This window comes from Scyliorhinus torazame, chromosome 29 (assembly GCF_047496885.1).
Source record: "Scyliorhinus torazame isolate Kashiwa2021f chromosome 29, sScyTor2.1, whole genome shotgun sequence".
NCBI lineage: Eukaryota > Metazoa > Chordata > Chondrichthyes > Carcharhiniformes > Scyliorhinidae > Scyliorhinus > Scyliorhinus torazame.
In genome coordinates, this window is record NC_092735.1 from 2,472,656 (window position 1) to 2,495,351 (window position 22,696).

The following is a 22,696-nucleotide window of genomic DNA, read 5'->3' on the forward strand; positions in this document are numbered from 1 at the left end:
GTCCCCGCGGAGTGTGTCAGTATTTACAGGGGATTCCCGGAGGGTGTGTCAGTATTTACAGGGGGTCCCCGGGGAATGTGTCAGTTTTTACAGGGTGTTCCCGGGGAGTGTGTCAGTATTTACAGGGGGTCCCCGGGGAGTGTGACAGTATTTACAGGGTGTTCACGGGGAGTGTGTCAGTATTTACAGCGTGTTCCCAGGGAGTGTGTCAGTATTTACAGGGGATTCCCGGGGAGAGTGTCAGTATTTACAGGGTGTTCCCGGGGAGTGTGTCAGTATTTACAGGGTGTTCCCGGGTAGTGTGTCAGTATTTACAGGGGGTCCCCGGGGAGTGTGTCAGTATTTACAGGGGGTTCCCGGGGAGTGAGTCAGTATTTACAGGGAGTCTCCGGGGAGTGAGTCAGTATTTACAGGGTGTTCCCGGAAAGTGTGTCAGTATTTACAGGGTGTTCCCGGGGAGTGTGTCAGTATTTACAGGGTGTTCACGGGGAGTGTGTCAGTATTTACAGGGTTTTCCCGGGGAGTGTGTCAGTATTTACAGGTGATTCCCGGGGAGAGTGTCAGTATTTACAGGGTGTTCCCGGGGAGTGTGTCAGTATTTACTGGGTGTTCCCGGGTAGTGTGTCAGTATTTACAGGGGGTCCCTGGGGAGTGTGTCAGTTTTTACAGGGTGTTCCGGGGGAGTGTGTCAGTATTTACAGGGTGTTCCCGGCGAGAGTGTCAGTATTTACAGGGTGTTCCCAGCGAGTGTGTCAGTATTTACAGGGTGTTCCCGGGGGGAGAGAGTCAGTATTTACAAGGTGTTCCCGGGGAATGTGTCAGTATTTACAGGGGGTCCCCGGGGAGTGTGTCAGTATTTACAGTGTGTTCCCGGGGAGTGTGTCAGTATTTAATGGGCGTCCCTGGGGAGAGTGTCAGTATTTAAAGGGTGTTCCTGGGGAGAGTGTCAGTATTTACAGGGGGTCCCCGGGGAGAGTGTCAGTATTTGCAGGGGGTCCCCGGGGAGTGTGTCAATATTTACAGGGTGTTCCCAGGGAGTGTGTCAGTATTTACAGAGTGTTCCCGGGGAGTGTGTCAGTATTTACAGGGAATTCCCGGAGAGTGTGTCAGTATTTACAGGTGGTCCCCGGGGAGTGTGTCAGTATTTACAGGGGGTCCCCGGGGAGTGTGTCAGTATTTACAGGGGGTCCGCGGGGAGTGTGTCAGTATTTACAGGGTGTTCCCGGGGAGTGTGTCAGTATTTACAGGGGATTTCGGGGGAGTGTGTCAGTATTTACAGGGCGTTCCCGGGGAGTGTGACAGTATTTACAGGGTGTTCCCGGGGAGTGTGTCAGTATTTACAGGGTGTTCCCGGGGAGTGTGTCAGTATTTACAGGGTGTTCCCGGGGAGTGTGTCAGCATTTACAGGGTGTTCCCGGGGAGTGTGTCAGTATTTTCAGGGTGTTCCCGGCGAGTGTGTCAGTATTTACAGGCGGTCCCCGGGGAGTGTGTCAGTATTTACAGGGGTTCCCCGAGGAGAGTGTCAGCATTTACAGGGGGTCCCCGGGGAGAGTGTCAGCATTTACAGGGGGTCCCCGGGGAGAGTGTCAGTATTTACAGGGGGTCCCCAGGGGGTGTGCCAGCAGAAATGGGCGAGCACGGTAGCACAGTGGTTAGCACAGTTGTTTCACAGCTCCAGGGTCCCAGGTTCGATTCAGGCTTGGGTCACTGTCTGTGCGGAGTCTGCACATCCTCCCCGTGTGTGCGTGGATTTCCTCCGGGTGCTCCGGTTTCCTCCCACAGTCCAAAGATGCGCAGGTTAGGTGGATTGGCCATGATAAATTGCTCTTAGTGTCCAAAATAGGTTGGGTGGGATTACGGGGATAGGGTGCTCTTTCCAAGTGCTGGGTGCAGACTCGATGGGCTGAATGGCCTAATTCTGCCCTGTAAATCCTGATTCTAGGAATAAAAGAGTACTTTAGATCACTGTTCACCAAAGTAAAGGACTTTGTGGAAGATGATTCTTGGGTAGGGGGTGTGGTGAGCCTGGGTCATGTTAACATCGAAAAGGAGGAGGTGTTTTAAAAGACATTGAGGTCAATAAGTCTCCTGGGCCAGACAAGGTATCTCACGGAAGCCACACGGGATCAGAGGGAACTGGCAAGTTGGACCCAGAACTGGCTTGGCACAGAAGACTTTTCTGAATGGAAGGCTATGACTTGCAGCATTCCACAGGGGTCAGTCTGGGGCCTCTGTTATTCGTAGTATATATAAATGATTTTGAAGAAAATGTAACTGGTCTGATTAGTAAGTTCTCAGACGACATAAATATTGGTGGAGTTGCGGATAGTGAAGAGGACTGTCAGAGGATACAGCAAAGTATTAACTGGTTGAAGACTTGGGCGGAGAGATGGCAGATGGAGTTTAATCCGGACGAGTGTGAGGTAATGCACTTTGGAAGGTCTAATGCAGGTAGGAATTAGAGAGTAAATGGTAGAACTCTTGCGAGTACTGACAGGCAGAGAGAGCTGGGCGTGCATGTTCACCGATCACTGAAAGGGGCAACACAGGTGGAGAAGGTAGTCAAGAAGGCATACGGCATGCTTGCCTTCATTGGTCGGGGCATTGAGTATAAGAATTGGCAAGTCATGTTGCAGCTGTATAGAACCTTAGTTAGGCCACACTTGGAGTATAGTGTTCAATTCTGGTCGCCACACTACCAGAAGGATTGGAGGCTTTAGAGAGGGTGCAGAAGAGATTTACCAGAATGTTGCCTGGTATGGAGGGCATTAGCTATGAGGAGCGGTTGAATAAACTCGGTTTGTTCTCACTGGAACGAAGGAGGTTGAGGGGCGACCTGATCGAGGTCTACAAGATTGTGAGGGTCATGGACAGAGTGGAGTCAGATGCTCTTTCCTAGGGTTGGAGAGTCAAGACCTAGGGACATGGGTATAAAGTGCGTGGGGAAAACTTCAGAACAAATGTGCGAGGCAAGCTTCTTACACAGAGGATGGTAAATATATGGTATGCGCTGCCTGGGGAGGGGGTGGGAGCCGGTACGATAGCAGCATTTAAGGGGCATCTAGACAAATACATGAATAGGGTGGGACTGGAAGGATACGGACTCCGTGCAGCCGGTTTTAGTTTAGGCAGGTACCGTGGTCGGCTCAGGCTTGGCGGGCCGAAGGGCCTGCTCCTGTGCTGTATCGTGCTTTGTTCTTTGGATGGGTTTTTCCCCAGAATACTGAGGGAAGCAAGGGAGGAGATTGCTGGGACCTTGACTGACATCTCTGTATCCTCATTGGCTACAGGTGAGATCCCAGAGGACTGGAGAATAGCTAATGTGGTACCGCTGTTTAACAAAGGTAGCAGGGATAATCCTGCAAACTATAGGCCGGTGAGCCTCACGTCGGTAGTACATAGTACATAGAACATAGAACATAGAACATTACAGCGCAGGACAGGCCCTTCAGCCCTCGATGTTGCGCCGACCTGTGAAACCACTCTAAACCCATCTACACTATTCCCTTATCGTCCATATGTCTATCCAATGACCATTTGAATACCCTTAGTGTTGGCGAGTCCACTACTGTTGCAGGCAGGACATTCCACACCCTTACTACTCTCTGAGTAAAGAACCTACCTCTGACATCTGTCCTATATCTATCTCCCCTCAATTTAAAGCTATGTCCCCTCGAGCTAGACATCACCATCCGAGGAAAAAGGCTCTCACTGTCCACCCTATCCAATCCTCTGATCAGGGGCTGGTTTACACTGGGCTAAATCGCTGGCTTCTAAAGCAGACCAAGGCAGGCCAACAGCGCGGTTCAATTCCCGTAACAGCCTCCCCGAACAGACGCCGGAATGTGGCGACTAGGGGCTTTTCACAGTAACTTCATTTGAAGCCTATTCGTGACAATAAGTGATTTTCATTTCATTTCATTTTCATCTTGTATGCCTCAATTAAGTCACCTCTTAACCTTCTTCTCTCCAACGAAAACAACCTCAAGTCCATCAGCCTTTCCTCATCAGATTTTCCCTGCATACCAGGCAACATCCTGGTAAATCTCCTCTGCACCCGCTCCAAAGCCTCCACGTCCTTCCGATAATGCGGTGACCAGAACTGTATGCAATAGGAAGAGAAGGAACAGCCAGAGATTCGCTGGCAGTGGGTAGATGGATGCGAATGGAAGTGGCTGAGACCAGGTCCCACCCAGCTGGAGGAGAGTCACTGCGTGGGGTGTCAGCTCCGATTCGTGTCCTCGAGTAATTCAACCCACGGTCTCTGACTCATGAGCAAGAGTAAGGAAGTTATTAAATGGCATTGCCATCAAACTCGATGAAGGAGCTGTACTAAACTCCCCAGCAACAAAAGAAAATGGTGTTATTGAGACCAGGAGGGCTGATTTCAAACATTATTCAATCCCAGTTACAGCTGATTTTGACTGAGGTCAAGGGGGGATCTGGAGGAGGGGGAGGAGGCATCACGTTACAATCCATTAAGACTCTGGGTGCGATGCATCACCACAGGAGAGCTTTTGTGTACTGGAGTAATGATGCACTCGTGCGATCTGACAGTGTGACGGGAACAAGTCTGGAAAATAACCATGGCAGCTTTGACTGACCCCGGCCGCCCCCCCCCCCCCCCGCTCTATCCTCCCACCTCACAGTAATCACTAGTGACAGAGTTCGCTCATGGGCGAGTTTTAAATGGAAATTCTTGCGAAACAAGTGAAAGGTTGGGAGTTTATCCCGACTTACTCCGCTGTATTTTGAGTTTATTTTTGAGATTATTCAGCTTTCCGTCAGAGGTTTGTTTTCTGGGTTTTCGCTCCCGCTGCACCATGGGTGGGGGGCCCAAGACACGCCGGGAGGGGGGGGGGGGCACAGACCCAGCGAGGCTCGCTTTGCGCCTTCCGAACATTCTTGAACGGAAGGGGAGCTGGTGCGTGATAACCACCCTGACTGGGAAATATATTGGCCGTTCCTTCACTGTCGCTGGGTCAAAATCCTGGAGCTCCCTCCCTAACAGCACAGTGGGTGTACCTACATTGCGCGGACTGCAGCGGTTCAAGAAGGCAGCTCACCCCCACCTTCTGAAGGGCAACAACTAGGGATGGCCCCTGATGCCCACATGCATGAATGAAAAAAACCCACATTGCTGTGGGTCTGGAGTCACGTGTAAGCCAGACCGGGAAAGGACGGCAGGTTCCCCTCAAGGAACGAGGCCAGCTGTTAGAGAATAAGCGAAGATAGTTTCACCATCACCATGAGACAATTAATTCATTGAATTTTAATTCCACCAGCAGCCGTGGTGGGAATTCATCCGATTGGGCCGGAATTGTCCCAAAGAAATGACCGAGGCCGGGATTCTCCATTCCAGAGTCGAAGTGCTCTCCCTGGGAGAGAATTGGGACCGTGTCCCGCTGGGGCTGGGAGGCGCTCTTCTCGTAACCTGACGATGCACAAATATGCATCGCGGAGAAGGTGCCGGGTGGCTGGTAGTCACCGCTGTCTGCCTGCCAATTGGAAGGCCCCACCCCAGTGCTCAGAGACAGGCCCACCTCCTCCCAGTAACACAAATGTTTACCACTCCTCCCCCGCCCCCCCGCCCCTCCGCCATCCCCACTGCCCCACCCCCATGGGCAAGGGGAGCATCTCCAACCCTCATTCAGGAGGGGCACTATCCTCCCCATTATGGGAATAATGTGTCACTCTCCCCTCACAGCATGCCTGCATGAGGGTGACCCGACCACCTCCCAACTCACCTCCCCTCCCCCCACAACCAGAGCCACCTTCTCACCCAGCACCCCCCCCTTTCACTCTCTTGGCATTGCTAATGGTGCACTGTCTCCTGGTGCAATGGTACTGACACCCTAGCCTGGTGCGCTGGACCCCGAGTGGGGTCAAGGGGGTTAGCCCATTGATTAAGTTCCCCTTTGCCGCTGCCAGCTTCTGACCACTTCAAAGCAGCTAAGTGCTGTCCCTTCCCTTTTCTAACCGCAGAAAGCACTTAGGGTTGCTGAAGTGGTCAGCAGCTGTCAACAAAAACAAGCTTTGTTATAAACATTGCAGTTGGAGCCAATGGAGGGTACTTGAGATACATTCAAGCGTGAAGATGAATAAAGATAAATAAACAATCCTCCGGCGTGCTGTGTTTAACCATTAAGCTGCCAATCAAAGGTTAGATAAAAGTACTGCACTGTGAAATTGAATGAATGCTTTGCATTTCAAAGGATCTTGGTGGATTGCAAGACTTTTCAAGTGTTGAGGATTTCCAGAAGGCTGAGACACTTCAACAAGCAATAGTTTGAAAAGCATAGGTGTGATGGAGCAGACGGGAGGAAAGCAAAACTCTCCCTGAGCTGGATCTTCAATGAACTGTCTGGTCTGCTCATCAGCTGTCAGACAGCAGTTCAGAGAGAGGAGGCCACTTCGGAGTTTAAACAGGTCCGACCTTGAACAGGGGGCTTCCTGAGGTCACCATGCCAGCAGTGGCCTTCGGGTTCCCCAGGGCTGGAGGGGAAGGTCCAGGCACAGTACCCCCATCCCGGGAGAGGGTCCCACAGGCTGAGCCCACACAATGCCCCAGGCCCCCAGGGAGACCCTTCCGTTTGCAGCCTGGCAGTGGGGCATGTGAGCCATGGGCTGCCACCCTTGACCCCCCTCAGGGTCTGGAACGCCAGGCCAGCTTGGCAATAATTCCAGGAAAGTTTGCCCAGTGTAGTTCCCGCTTTCGGAGCAGAGTTGTGTGTGTGTGTGTGGGGGAGGGGGTGGGGGGGGGGGGGCGGATTTGAACTTCCAGCCCTTTAATCTCATTGAAATGAGTGCGGGTGAGCTCTCTGAATGTTCCCGCTGGCGTGGGCAGGAAGCCCGCTCTCGCTGGCGGGGCGAGCGCCAGGGTAGGGGCCTGCCACCCGGCACTGATCCCATTGTGGGGCCAATGCGGGATTCTCCGCCCAGTCGGGATTCCCAATCTTAGCAACGGGGAATGGAGAATCCCGGCCATTCCAGCCAGGAAAACCGTGAAACGCACCGGCTCTTCCGGCATGATTGCCATTGGAATTCTCCCCCACCTCTGGAGCCGGGGTGAAACCTGACAGAGAGAGGGCTGCCCTGGTCTCAGAGTGAGAGACTAGGCAACCTCCACAGGGATCGCTGGCATCGGGGCGCTCCCAAAGGCCCTGTCAGAGAATCATAGAATTTACAGTGCAGAAGGAGGCCATTCGGCCCATCAAGTCTGCACCGGCCCTTGGAAAGAGCAACCTACTTAAACCCAGGCTCCAACCTATCCCCGTAACCCAGTAACCCCACCTAATCCTTTTGGACACTAAGGGTAATTTAGCATGGCCAATCCACCCAACCTGCACATCTTTGGACTTTCACACCCTTCCCCCTTCTAGCCGACATCAGGCCTCTCCCACTGTCATTGGTACCAGCCGCCCCCCGGCCCCATTCAGTGAAACGCAGTGCCTGTGACATCCTGTGGTTAGGTCAGGGCGCTATATAAATGCGAGTTCCTTCTGTCCTTTCATAAAGTGGCGTTACGGTACGGACAGACGCTTCCCGCCACATTGAACGTGGGGCGATGTGCGCCAAGCCGTGAATGATTAATGCAGCTTCAATAAGCCACGATCCCTGTGCCTCAGGCCGTCACTTAGTTGGAAACGCTAATCTCGTCTCACTATTGAAAAGCTCAGATTGGTGAACAGGAAATGAGAAGCAACTTTGTCAGGTGCTCGTCCATTCACAGCGACAGCCGCTTCCCGCCCCTGTTGCTCTCCTGAACCCGGCGGTAAAGTTTATTTTCTTTTGTCGGGAATTTACAAATGACTTTGCGCTAAAAAGACAAATAGGGTGAGGTCTTACCTGGACATGTCCATCTCGGTTTGAGGCCTTCGGGCCTTCTCCAAACCCAGTTTGGTGAAGATCCCAACCAGAACCATAATGGCTACCACCCCACAGATAATGTAGACAATCATGTTGGTTTTGTCCTTTTCTGGGTCTTCAATGGTGTTGTCTACTGTCACCGGGGGCTTTCCGGTGTTTGCCCAGTTTGGTGTGTCATAGTTGGTACAGGTGCTCTGGTCCAGGCGGTCATGCTTAAACTCACAACAGAACCGGTATCCACAGGTGCCACAGCAGTACAGGTAGGTGCCCGCGTTGCAGTTAAACGGGGGGTCCCACTGCCCCATCACGTCATAGTAGCCACGACACCTGTCTGAGTTCAGAGGGGTTGCCGTTGACCCCGGTGAGTCCTCCGAAGGGGATATTTTGGTGCCATTGTCGGTTTGCACGGCAGTGCCGTCCAACTTCTCCACCTTGTCACTGTGCGCCCGAGCCCAGATCAACACCTGCCCCATCAGGAAGTAACCCCACACGCCAACCATTACGTGGAACTCCATTGGGAGTTGCATCCAAATCCGGGAGGACAATCAAACCTCAGGGCGGCGACGCGATGGAAACGTTTGAAGGCGTTTGTCCAATCGGAGAGACTCTTCTTGAAGGTTCGAGCTGAATGTGCTCGGCCAAGCTTGGAAGGCGAGGGCAGAGTCAGCGACATACAGCTCCGAAAAACAGTCCGAAACTTAAACCCAGCAGTCTTTCAGTCTGTTTTCTCGAGACGTGCGTGTGTGTGAGGACCCTTGGACAAGAGCCAATATCCCAGTTCTGTCGTTGCCATGGGCTGGAGGGAGAGGCGGTAAAATCACATCATTGGACAAACCCTGCAGGAGTCAGGACAGAGATCTGTAACAATTCACCGTCATATTCAATAAACACATAAACACAGTGTTACTCACGGCAAACAGCACTCCAGCATTCTCTCCCACACCCCTGATCCATTATTCTGTTAAAAGCTATTCCTGTCATACAATCAGATTTATATGTTTTGTGTGTTTATTGTGTTCGACGCTGTCAACCCCTCCCCTCTCCTTATTAACATCCTTCAGGGAGTGAATGGCCCTGGAGGACACTCTCCCCCCCCCCCCCCCCCCCCCCCCGCCATCCTTGTCATTTCTGACTCAGTTACAGTCAGTGTGCTCACATGAAAACGCATAGAATGGTCAGAAACAGGCCATTTGTTCCATCTGGTCCAGGCTAGCCCACACAGGCCATTCTTTTTCAGCTCACCTTCTGTTCCCCCCAAATGCGTCTTTTCTATTGGAACCAGAGAATGTCTACAGTGCAGAAGGAGGCCATTCGGCCCATTGAGTCTGCACCGATCCTCTGAAAGAGCCCCCTGCCCAAGGCCCACTCCCACTGCCCTCTCCCCGTAGCCCCACCTACCCTGCACGTCCCTGGACACGAAGGGCGATTTATGGCGGCCAATCCACCTGAACCTGCACATCTTTGGACTGTGGGAGGAAACCGGAGCACCCGGAGGAAACCCACGCACACACGGGGAGGATGTGCAGACTCCGCACAGACAGTGACCCGAGGCCGGATTTGAACCCGGGTCCCTGGCTCTGAGACTAGTGCGGTGCTAACCACTGTGCGGTCCTAGTTCCCACCAATTTGCCAGCGAAATAAAGACTTTTCTCCTGAACATAACAGAGAACATAGAACACACAGTACAGAAGGAGGCCATTCGGCCCATCGATTCTGCACCAACCCACTTAAGCCCTCACTGCCACCCTATCCCCGTAACCCAGTAACCCCTCCTATCCTTTTTGGTCACTATGGGCAATTTATCATGACCAATCCACCTACCCTGCACATCTTTGGACTGTGGGAGGAAACCGGAGCACCCGGAGGAAACCCACGCAGGCACGGGGAGGACGTGCAGACTCCGCACAGACAGTGACCCAAGCCGGGAATAAAACCTGGGACCCTGGAGCTGTGAAGCCACTGTGCTATCCACAATGCTACCGAGCTGCCCAAAGATTTATTAGTGACCCTATACTCACACCCTGGCTATGCCCCCCCCCCACACTCAGTACTGTGACCTGCCAGCGGGATAATGATGGACTTCAGGAGGATACAGACAGGTTGGTGGAAGGGGCAGGGATCTGAGAACCGTTATTGTGGTGAAATGAGAAATGTTTTCGGAAGAATGAGGAACGACACAATAAAACCCAGGGCCCAGTCCGAAAGGTCCTGGGGCCTGGGGGGTAAATGTGTGCAAATCGTTGAAGGTGACAGATCAGTTTGAAAGCCGGGTTCAAAAAGCAGACACAAGGGGCGAAATTCTCCCCCAAACGGCGCGAAGTCCGCCGACTGGCGCCAAAAACGGCGCCAATCAGACGGGCATCGCGCCGGCCCAAAGGTGCGGAATGCTCCGCATCTTTGGGGGCCGAGCCCCAACATTGAGGGGCTAGGCTGACGCCGGAGGGATTTCCGCCCCGCCAGCTGGCGGAAGTGGCGTTTGTTGCCCCGCCAGCTGGCGCGGAAATGCGGCGCATGCGCGGGAGCGTCAGCGGCCGCCGACAGTTTCCCGCGCATGCGCAGTGGGGAGAGTCTCTTCCGCCTCCGCCATGGTGGAGGCCGTAGCGGAGGCGGAAGGGAAAGAGTGCCCCCACGGAACAGGCCCGCCCGCGGATCGGTGGGCCCCGATCGCGGGCCAGGCCACCGTGGGGGCACCCCCGGGGTCAGATCGCCCCGCGCCCCCCCCCCAGGACCCCGGAGCCCGCCCAAGCCGCCTGGTCCCGCCGGTAAATACCAGGTTTAATTTATGCCGGGGGGACAGGCAGTTTCTGGGCGGGACTTCGGCCCATCCGAGCCAGGGAATTGAACGGGGGGTCCCGCCAACCGGCGCGGCCCGATTCCCGCCCCCGCCCAATCTCCGGTACCGGAGACTTCGGCAACCGGCGGGGGCGGGATTCACGGCGGCCAACGGCCATTCTCCGACCCAGCGGGGGGTCGGAGAATGACGCCCAAGGTCCTGGTCTCACAATTGGACACGGACAAAAGCAAACAAATCACGGTGGACCCTGAGAGAACAAAGGTTCATACAGTCATCGAGGTCTGCAGCACAGAAAAGCCCCTTCAGCCCATCGCATCTGCACCGGTCAAAAACAACCACCTCACCATTCTAACCCCATTTCCCAGCACTCGGCCCATCGCCGTGTCTGCCCTGGGACCACAGGTACACATCTAAATTCTTTTGAAACGTTCTGAGGGTCTCTGCCTCCCTTTCAGGCAGCGAGTCCCAGACTCCCAGCACCCTCTGGGTGAAAAGGTTTTTCCTCACATCCCTTCGAAGATGGATACAGAACTGGCTCGGTCATAGAAGACAGAGAGTAGCAATGGAAGGATGCTTTTCTAATTGGAGGGCTGTGACCAGTGGTGTTCCACAGGGATCGGTGCTGGGACCTTTGCTGTTCGTAGTCTATATAAATGATTTGGAGGAAAATGTAACTGTTAGTAAGTTAGCGGACGACACAAAGGTTGGTGGAATTGCGGATAGCGATGAGGATTGTCAGAGGATACAGCAGGATTTAGATTGTTTGGAGACTTGGGCGGAGAGATGGCAGATGGAGTTTAATCCGGACAAAAGTGAGGTAATGCATTTTGGAAGGTCTAATACAGATGGGAATAAACAGTAAATGGCAGAAACCTCAAGAGTATTGAAAGTCAGAGAGATCTAGGAGTACAGGTCCACAGGTCACTGAAAGGGGCAACACAGGTGGAGAAGGTAGTCAAAAAGGCATACAGCATGCTTGCCTTCATTGGCCGGAGCATTGAGTATAAGAATTGGCAAGTCATGTTTCATGACTTAGTTAGGCCACACTTGGAGTATCGCGTTCAATTCCGGTCGCCACACTACCAGAAGGATGTGGAGGCTTTAGAGAGGGTGCAGAAGAGATTTACCAGAATGTTGCCTGGTATGGAGGACATTAGCTATGAGGAGCGGTTGGATAAACTCAGATTGTTTTCACTGGAACGACGGAGGTTGAGGGGCGACCTGATAGCGGTCTACAAAATTATGAGGGGCTTGGACAGAGTGGATAGTTAGAAGCTTTTTCCCAGAATGTAAGAATCAATCACCAGGGGACATAGGTTTAAGGTGAGAGGGGCAAGGTTTAGAGTAGATGTACGAGGCAAGTTTTTTACACAGAGTGTAGTGGGTGCCTGGAACTCGCTACCAGAGGAGGTGGTGGAAGCAGGGACAATAGTGACATTTAAGGGGCATCTTGACAAATACATGAATAGGATGGGAACAGAGGGATACGGACCCAGGAAGTGTAGAAGATTGTAGTTTAGTCGGGCAGCATGGTCGGCACGGGCTTGGAGGGCCGAAGGGCCTGTTCCTGTGCTGTACATTTCTTTGTTATTTAAACCTTCTGCCCCTCACCTTAAATCTCTGCCCCTGGTCACTGACCCCTCCACCAAGGGGAAAAGTTTCTTCCTGTCTACTCTATCTCTGCCCCTCGTAATTTTATACATCTCAATCACGTCCCCCCTCAGTCTCCTCTGCTCCAAGGAAAACAATCCCAGTCTATCCAATCTCTCTTCATAACTAAAACTCTCCAGATAACATCCTGGCGAATCTCCTCTGCTCCCTTTCCAGTGGCGATCGCATCCCTCCTATAATGTGGATTCCAGAACTGCTCACAATACTCTCGCTGTGGCCGAATCACTGTTTTATTCAGTTGCAGCATAGCCTCCCTGCTCTTAAACTCTGCCTTCTTAACCACTGTATCCACCAGCTCTGCTACCTTACGGGACGGTTGTACATGCACGCCAAGGTCCCTCTGATCCTCGGGGCTTCCCAGAGTCTTGCCGTTTATCCTGTATTCCCTTGCCTTGTCTGTCCTGCCCAAGTGCGTCACCTCACACTTATCCGGATTGAACTGCATTTGCCACTGATCAGCCCATCTGACCAGCCCGTCTATACCCTCCTGTAATCGGAGGCCATCCTACTCATATCATCCGCAAACTCACTGATCAATCCCCCGACATCTAAATCATTTATATAAACCACAAACAGCAAGGGTCCCGACACGAACCCTGTGTCCAGCCTCAACTGGACTATCTGGTCCAAATCTGTGCACCGCACTTTCGGGAGGATGGAACAGCATCGGAGATATTTCAGATTGATGAGAATGGCCCCAGGGACGAGGAACTTCATCTTCGGGGATAAGATTGGCGAGGTTGGGCCTGTTTTCCATAAACCAGGAGAAGGTATCTCCACATCAGGAGAAGGTAGAGAGGGGGATTCGATATTGTAAATTCACGGGCAGCCTGGACAGAGTGGAGCGGGAGAGAGACTGGTCCCATTGGTGGAAGGATCCAGAAACAGAAGGCACAGAGTGAAGGCAAAAGGGCAGAGGTGACACAAACAAAATGGCTTTTACACAGAGAGTGGTTTGGATCTGGAAGTGTGGAGGAGGAGGAAGTGTCAATTGTGGCTCTCGAAGGGAAGTGGATCATTGGCTGAACAGAAACTACCTGAGGGGAGGGGGGGCGGGGGGGGGGGGCGGGAGGAGCCAAATGGGACGAATGAAGCAGCTCCTTCCAGAAACACCAGTACAGACTTAAGGGGCCTAATAGCCTCGCTTGGGACAGTAACCACCCATGTTTCCATCATCAATTTTCAATTAATCTACAAACTTGGAGTTTTTTTTAATATTCTCCCTGTTTAAACCCTTTATGATTATCACAATAAACCTCCATTAAGCCCACCCCTCAGGCTTCCCTTTTCACGAAAGAATGAATGCCAGTTTGTTCAGCCTTTCCTGGTAACGGGAAGCTCTCAGTTCCAGCATTATCCTTGTCAATCTCTGCCTGGACCTTCTCCAGAGCCTCAATGTCTTTTGACTATTTAAAGAACGGATCACAGGCTCGTCTGAATAATGCAGGAATGCGGATGGAGCTATCCCGAGGAAGAGTTAGATTTGACTCTGATCTCCTCTGACCAGGGACTCCCTGTCTGTTCAATAGTTCAGCTGCTGCTCAGCTCAGCTGTGACAAGCTTTCAAACTGGTTCCGTCCAATGTGAACTCAGCAGAGCTGTCGGGAGAGCTGACTGAATCTGTTCCGCCACAAGAACAGCTTGCGTTTATTGAATAGATTTGTAGTCTAGTGCAGTACGAGAAGCCATTCAGCCCATTGAGTACCTGCTAGCTCAGTCTAAACGCTTCGTAATTTGAACAACTTCCATCCAATCCCCTCTTAGTCTTTTCTACTTTCTGGAAATCACCTTGAATGAAACACTGAAACTTGCCATCATGAGAGTGTAATTGCATCTTCATTCACACTGGGGCGGGAGTAAAGACTTGAGGGCCAGTTGATCAAAGACTTGGTCAAGGAATAAGGTTCTCTAGAACAATTTCTCAAAGGCAGAGAGGCAGTGTAAAGGTTTTCGGAGGGAATTCCAGAGGGCTCGTGCCCTGGGAGGCTGACAGGTTGAATGCCAGTGTGTGGTGAAAATCAGAGATGGGAATGTCTTTCGGGATTTGTGGGAGGAAACCAGAGCACCCGGAGGAAACCCACGCAGACACGGGGAGAACGTGCAGACTCCGCACAGACAGTGACCCAAGCCGGGAATCAAACCCAGGTCCCTGGCGATGTGAAGCAACAGTGATAACCACTGTGCCAGCCATGCCGCCCAAGTACGTTACATTTACTTTTATTCACCCTGCTCATTACATCTGTTATGGGCGAGGCGTTTTCAAAACCCCAAAATGTATCATGGAGTTCAACCAACCTCTCCCTTTAATGTATTTGTTGCTTTTCCGAGCACACGGCTTGTTCCCTAGGTGTGGGATTACAATTATGGACACGAGGGTTTTTAAACACAAAACACTGTTTATTCCATGAACTCAACTTAACATCTTAAATAAACATTGGATCTCTTAACACCCCTTACTTCAAAGATAACTCAGAAAATATTGCAACAGTAAATAATTCCTTAAAATGTTCCTTCAAACTTCCAAGAGACTGAACACCTTTAAACAGAATCACATCAGGTTAAAGGCTTTACTATTATGAGTTTAAATCACCCAAATGATCCAGAGATAGTCTTTCATGGCAGAGATCCAGCTCACTGCAAACACAGACACACACAGCTCTTCTCCTCCAAACTGCAAAACTAAACTGCAAAATGGCTGACCTGAGCTCAGCACCACCCACTCTCTGACATCACTGTTTTCTTAAAGGTACATTGCTTAAACATCCATGTCTTAAAAGTACTCTCACATGACACCACCCCCCAAGAAAAAATAAATAAACCATCAACTTCAAGATGGTTTCATTTTTCACTTTTGCACCATCCACTGAGAAATGTACACAGTAAATATACCTTTACGGTTTTAAAAAAACAACACACGCGAACAGGTATAATAATATAGTCCATTTTTCTTTGTTCTTCTTCCTCCAACCGAAAACCTTCTCGATTGACAGTCTCTGCACGATCCATCCATTCCTCTACTCCTCGGCATTTCTCTTTAGAATCAGATACTTTAGTTCAATCTGACCACAGAGCCCCTTGCAATTCTCCAATACAGGAGCATTGGTGATCACAGCTTTCAGGCAGTCAAATGCCTGTTGAAAGTCCGCTGTCCATTGAATTTTTAACGTTTCTTCAGCAATTCCATCAGTGGAGTAATCACGCCATAAAACCTTTGCACAGCTGTTCGATCAAATTCATTCATGCTAGGAGATCGCAGAATTTCCCTTCGCCTTGAGGGTATCGGAAACTCCGCAAGGAAAGTGATTCAGGCTTCTCCAAATTCACTTTCGGCTAGGTTCATCACCAAACCCACCACCTTAAGTCGATCGAAGAACTCCATACGATGGTTTAAATGTTCTTTCCATGTCTGGAAGTTCGAAATAAAAGCAGATTGTCCCACTTTCTCCATGCAATACTTCAATGGTGGGACAGGGTAAGAGTCCGTTCTTGTAACTGCATTCATCTTTCTATAGTCCACACACAACCATTGGGTACGGTCTGGCTTAGGTACCATCACTGTGGGTGAGCTTCATGGCTGCAACCCACTTCAATTATGTCATTCTTCAGCATACTCTCAATCTCTCTGTTAAACTGTGCCAATTTTAAAGGGTTAAGTCTATATGGATGTTGTTTGATAGGAACAGCATTTCCCACATCTACATCAGATATAGCCATTTTAGTACTTCCCAATTTATCTCTACAAACTTGCCCATGTGATATCAATAACTCTTTCAGGTCAGTTTGTTTTTCCTCTGGAAGGTAACTTAGCAATACATCCCAATTTTTAAGAACATCCTCATTTTCCAATTTAATTTGAGGTATGTCAAATTCACAGTCATCTGGATTTGGTTCGTCACTTTGAGTTAGAATCATTAAAACCTCCTTTTTCTCTCCTTCCCTTTCAAAGTACCTTTTAAGCATATTCACATGACACACTCGGTTAGTCTTCCTTCTATCTGGTGTTTTTACCACATAATTCACCTCACTTAATTTCCTTTCAATCTGATATGGTCCACAAAACCTAGATTTTAAAGGCTCACCTACCACTGGTAACAACACTAAAACTTTATCCCCACTGGCAAAACTACGAACTTTCGATTTCTTGTCCGCGACCCATTTCATCACATTTCGTGCAACTTTCAAATGTTGTCTAGCCAATTCACCTGCTCTATTTAATCGTTCCCTAAAATTTGACACGTAATCCAATAGTGATATTTCCGATTTCTCATTCACCAATTTTTCCTTAATCAATTTAAGTAGTCCTCTTACCTCATGAGCAAAAATTAGTTCAAAAGGACTAAATTTGGTAGACTCATTAGGTGCATCCCTAATTGCAAACAATACGAATGGAATTCCTTTTTCCCAATCCTCTGGATAATCTTGACAATACGCCCTCAACATTGTCTTTAGAACATAGAACATAGAACAATACAGCGCAGTACAGGCCCTTCGGCCCACGATGTTGCACCGAAACAAAAGCCATCTAACCTACACTATGCCATTATCATCCATATGTTTATCCAATAAACTTTTAAATGCCCTCAATGTTGGCGAGTTCACTACTGTAGCAGGTAGGGCATTCCACGGCCTCACTACTCTTTGCGTAAAGAACCTACCTCTGACCTCTGTCCTATATCTATTACCCCTCAGTTTAAAGTTATGTCCCCTCGTGCCAGCCATATCCATCCGCGGGAGAAGGCTCTCACTGTCCACCCTATCCAACCCCCTGATCATTTTGTATGCCTCTATTAAGTCTCCTCTTAGCCTTCTTCTCTCCAACGAAAACAACCTCAAGTCCGTCAGCCTTTCCTCATAAGATTTTCCCTCCATACCAGGCAACATCCTGGTAAATCTCCTCTGCACCCGCTCCAAAGCCTCCACGTCCTTCCTATAATGCGGTGACCAGAACTGTACGCAATACTCCAAATGCGGCCGGACCAGAGTTCTGTACAGCTGCAACATGACCTCTCGACTCCGGAACTCAATCCCTCTACCAATAAAGGCCAACACTCCATAGGCCTTCTTCACAACCCTATCAACCTGGGTGGCAACTTTCAGGGATCTATGTACATGGACACCTAGATCCCTCTGCTCAGCCACACTTTCAAGAACTTTACCATTAGCCAAATATTCCGCATTCCTGTTATTCCTTCCAAAGTGAATCACCTCACACTTCTCTACATTAAACTCCATTTGCCACCTCTCAGCCCAGCTCTGCAGCTTATCTATATCCCTCTGTAACCTGCTACATCCTTCCACACTATCGACAACACCACCGACTTTAGTATCATCTGCAAATTTACTCACCCACCCTTCTGTGCCTTCCTCTAGGTCATTGATAAAAATGACAAACAGCAACGGCCCCAGAACAGATCCTTGTGGTACTCCACTTGTGACTGTACTCCATTCTGAACATTTCCCATCAACCACCACCCTCTGTCTTCTTTCAGCTAGCCAATTTCTGATCCACATCTCTAAATCACCCTCAATCCCCAGCCTCCGTATTTTTTGCAATAGCCTACCGTGGGGAACCTTATCAAACGCTTTGCTGAAATCCATATACACCACATCAACTGCTCTACCCTCGTCTACCTGTTCAGTCACCTTCTCAAAGAACTCAATAAGGTTTGTGAGGCATGACCTACCCTTCACAAAGCCATGCTGACTATCCCTGATCATATCATTCCTATCTAGATGATTATAAATCTTGTCCCTTATAATCCCCTCCAAGACTTTACCCACTACAGACGTGAGGCTCACCGGTCTATAGTTGCCGGGGTTGTCTCTGCTCCCCTTTTTGAACAAAGGGACCACATTTGCTGTCCTCCAGTCCTCTGGCACTATTCCTGTAGCCAATGATGACATAAAAATCAAAGCCAAAGGTCCAGCAATCTCTTCCCTGGCCTCCCATAGAATCCTAGGATAAATCCCATCAGGTCCCGGGGACTTATCTATTTTCAGCCTGTCCAGAATTGCCAACACCTCTTCCCTACGTACCTCAATGCCATCTATTCTATTAGCCTGGGACTCAGCATTCTCCTCCACAACATTATCTTTTTCCTGAGTGAATACTGACGAAAAATATTCATTTAGTATCTCGCCTATCTCTTCAGACTCCACACACAATTTCCCATCCCTGTCCTTGACTGGTCCTACTCTTTCCCTAGTCATTCGCTTATTCCTGACATACCTATAGAAAGCTTTTGGGTTTTCCTTGATCCTTCCTGCCAAATACTTCTCATGTCCCCTCCTTGCTCGTCTTAGCTCTCTCTTTAGATCCTTCCTCGCTACCTTGTAACTATCCATCGCCCCAACCGAAACTTCACACTTCATCTTCACATAGGCCTCCTTCTTCCTCTTAACAAGAGATTCCACTTCCCTGGTAAACCACGGTTCCCTCGCTCGACGCCTTCCTCCCTGTCTGACCGGTACATACTTATCAAGAACACGCAGTAGCTGATCCTTGAACAAGCCCCACTTATCCAGTGTGCCCAACACTTGCAGCCTACTTCTCCACCTTATCCCCCCCAAGTCACGTCTAATGGCATCATAATTGCCCTTCCCCCAGCTATAACTCTTGCCCTGCGGTGTATACTTATCCCTTTCCATCATTAACGTAAACGTCACCGAATTGTGGTCACTGTCCCCAAAGTGCTCTCCTACCTCCAAATCCAACACCTGGCCTGGTTCATTACCCAAAACCAAATCCAACGTGGCCTCGCCTCTTGTTGGCCTGTCAACATATTGTTTCAGGAAACCCTCCTGCACACACTGTACAAAAAACGACCCATCTATTGTACTCGAACTATATCTTTTCCAGTCAATATTTGGAAAGTTAAAGTCTCCCATAATAACTACCCTGTTACTTTCGCTCATATCCAGAATCATCTTCGCCATCCTTTCCTCTACATCCCTAGAACTATTAGGAGGCCTATAAAAAACTCCCAACAGGGTGACCTCTCCTTTCCTGTTTCTAACTTCAGCCAATACTACCTCGGAAGAAGAGTCCCCATCTAGCATCCTCTCCGCCACCGTAATACTGCTCTTGACTAGCAGCGCCACACCTCCCCCTCTTTTGCCTCCTTCTCTGAGCTTACTAAAACACCTAAACCCCGGAACCTGCAACATCCATTCCTGTCCCTGCTCTATCCATGTCTCCGAAATGGCCACAACATCGAAGTCCCAGGTACCAACCCACGCTGCCAGTTCCCCTACCTTGTTTCGTATACTCCTGGCATTGAAGTAGACACACTTCAAACCACCTACCTGAACGCTGGCCCCCTCCTGCGACGTCAAATCTGTGCTCCTGACCTCTATACTCTCATTCTCCCTTACCCTAAAACTACAATCCAGGTTCCCATGCCTCTGCTGCATTAGTTTAAACCCCCCCAAAGAGCACTAACAAATCTCCCCCCCAGGATATTTGTGCCCCTCAGGTTCAGATGTAGACCATCCTGTCTGTAGAGGTCCCACCTTCCCCAGAAAGAGCCCCAGTTATCCAAAAATCTGAAACCCTCCCGCCTGCACCATCCCTGTAGCCACGTGTTTAAATGCTCTCTCTCCCTATTCCTCATCTCACTATCACGTGGCACGGGCAACAACCCAGAGATAACAACTCTGTTTGTTCTAGTTCTGAGCTTCCATCCTAGCTCCCTGAAAGCCTGCCTGACATCCTTGTCCCCTTTCCTACCTATGTCGTTGGTGCCAATGTGGACCACGACTTGGGGCTGCTCCCCCTCCCCCCTAAGGACCCGGAAAACACGATCCGAGACATCACGTACCCTTGCACCTGGGAGGCAACATACCAAACGTGAGTCTCTCACGCTCCCACAAAATCTCCTATCTGTGCCCCTGACTATAGAGTCCCCAATTACTAATGCTCTGCTCCTCTCCCCCCTTCCCTTCTGAGCAACAGGGACAGACTCCGTGCCAGAGGCCCGTACCCCATGGCTTACCCCTGGTAAGTCGTCCCCCCCACAAGTATCCAAAGCGGTATACTTGTTTCTCAGGGGAACGACCGCAGGGGATCCCTGCACTGACTGTTTTTTCCCAGTCCCTCTTACAGTTGCCCACCTATCTCCAATCTTTGGTGTAACTAATTCCCTGAAGCTGCTATCTATGACCCCTTCTGCCTCCCGAATGATCCGAAGTTCTTCCAACTCCAGCTCCAGTTCCCTAACTCGGTCTTGGAGGAGCTGGAGATGGCAGCACTTCCTGCAGGTAAAATCAGCAGGGACACTAACTGCATCCCTCACCTCAAACATCCTGCAGGAGGAACATTGTACTCCCTTCCCTGCCATTCCTCTAACTTTCTACCAAGATCTGGCTAACAACTAAATTAAATTTTTATAAAAAATAATAATAATATAATAAAAATATGGTACTTACCTCAGACCAATGGGTTTTATTATTAGGTTAGAGGAGGAGGGCGGGTGGGAGACACTACACGTGTAGTGTCTCGGGTTTCCTCTCCACCAGAATTTATTGGTGAGAGTCTTCCCAGACGTCCGCGGGTCGACTTCCTGATCCCGCCTAAAAAACTAATTTAAAGAAAAGAGAAAAAGTCTCAGCTCCTGCTGAAACTGACTCACCACTCACCAGCTGCTCTCACGCCGCCGAAATCGACTGGCCTGCCCCTGCAAAGAGAAGTGCTTTTAAAGGTTGACTTACCTCCCAGCACCCTCCTTCCGCAATGCTCCCGCTGAAACTGACTAACCAGCTGCTCTCACGCCACCGAAATCGACTGGCCTGCCCCTGCAAAGAGAAGTGCTTTTAAAGGTTGACTTACCTCCCAGCACCCTCCTTCCGCAATGCTCCCGCTGAAACTGACTAACCAGCTGCTCTCACACCGCCGAAATCGCCTGGCCTGCCCCTGCAAAGAGAAGTGCTTTTAAAGGTTGACTTACCTCCCAGCACCCTCCTTCCGCAATGCTCCCGCTGAAACTGACTAACCAGCTGCTCTCACGCCACCGAAATCGACTGGCCTGCCCCTGCAAAGAGAAGTGCTTTTAAAGGTTGACTTACCTCCCAGCACCCTCCTTCCGCAATGCTCCCGCTGAAACTGACTAACCAGCTGCTCTCACGCCGCCGAAATCGACTCTTTAATGTCTGGTGCTACCTTTCTAACGCTCCCTGCGATTCTGGATGGTACGCAGTTGATTTAAATTGTTTTATTCCTAAGCTATCCATAACTTCTGTGAAATAGTTTGAAGTAAAATTCGTTCCTTGATCCGATTGAGTTTCTGTGGGTAATCCATATCTAGAAAAGAATTTAAGTAACTCCTCCACAATCCTTTTAGCCGTAATATTACGTACTGGAATGGCCTCTGGGAACCTAGTAGACACATCTATTACAGTCAAAAGATATTGATTCCCACTTTTTGTTTTAGGAAGCGTTCCTACACAATCGATTAGGACCCTTGTAAAAGGTTCCTCAAATGCAGGAATGGGTATTAAGGGCGCTGGATTTATCACTGCTTGAGGTTTCCCTATCACTTGACACGTGTGACATGATTGACAAAATTTAACTACACTTTATGTAGTCCAGGCCAATAAAAATGTTTCTGGATTTTAGCTTGAGGTTTCCTTATTTCCAAATGACCTCCCACTGGTACCTCATGTGCAACTCACAACACCTCCTTTCTATACACTACCGGCAATACTACTTGATGAACTTCTGCCCACTTTTCATCCGCCTGCATTTGTACAGGTCTCCATTTTCTCATTAAGACATAATTTTTACAGTAATAACACTCTGGTATACTCTCAGATTCCTCTTCCGTATATGCTTTCTGATAGATCCGTTTTATTTCTACATCTTTCTGTTGTAACTCCGCCAATTTTCCTGAACTAAAAATATCCGCCTCATCCTCCACCTGTTCTTGTTCTTTTTCAACCGTCTGATCAAAAATTGTTTCTGATAATTGCACTTCAACTTCATCTTCACTCTTTGATTTCTCCGCTTGTCTTAACCTGTGACTTTGCGACCTTGTTACTACACAATCCAGAAAAATCCCAGGATATTCGCCCTTCAACACTTCAGTTGACTGATTTTCCACTGGCTTATCAACCACAGTAGGCATCACTCCCACCTGCGATCCAGCTATATCATTACCCAAGATAAACTGTATTCCTGGACAAGATAGTTTATCTATTACTCCTACTACCACTTCACCACTCTTCACTGGACTTTCCAACCTTACCTTATATAATGGAATGCTACTCCTCTCACCCTGAATTCCACATATCACCACCTTTTCTGGCAACATTCTTCCCAAACTACATAATTCCTCATCTCTTACCATTAAAGATTGACTAGCCCCT

The 22,696-nt window shown here is 49.7% G+C and overlaps 1 protein-coding gene across 1 annotated transcript in view; it reads right to left on the reverse strand.

The window, feature by feature from the left end:
• Window positions 1-22,696, reverse strand: part of LOC140403811 (protein shisa-9-like) — a 749,350-nt gene that overhangs the window by 434,991 nt on the left and 291,663 nt on the right. The window contains exon 2 of the mRNA XM_072491969.1: window positions 7,849-8,705. Coding sequence (XP_072348070.1) covers window positions 7,849-8,396 — 548 coding nt within the window. The 5' untranslated portion in view covers window positions 8,397-8,705. The remainder of the gene's footprint in view (window positions 1-7,848; window positions 8,706-22,696) is intronic.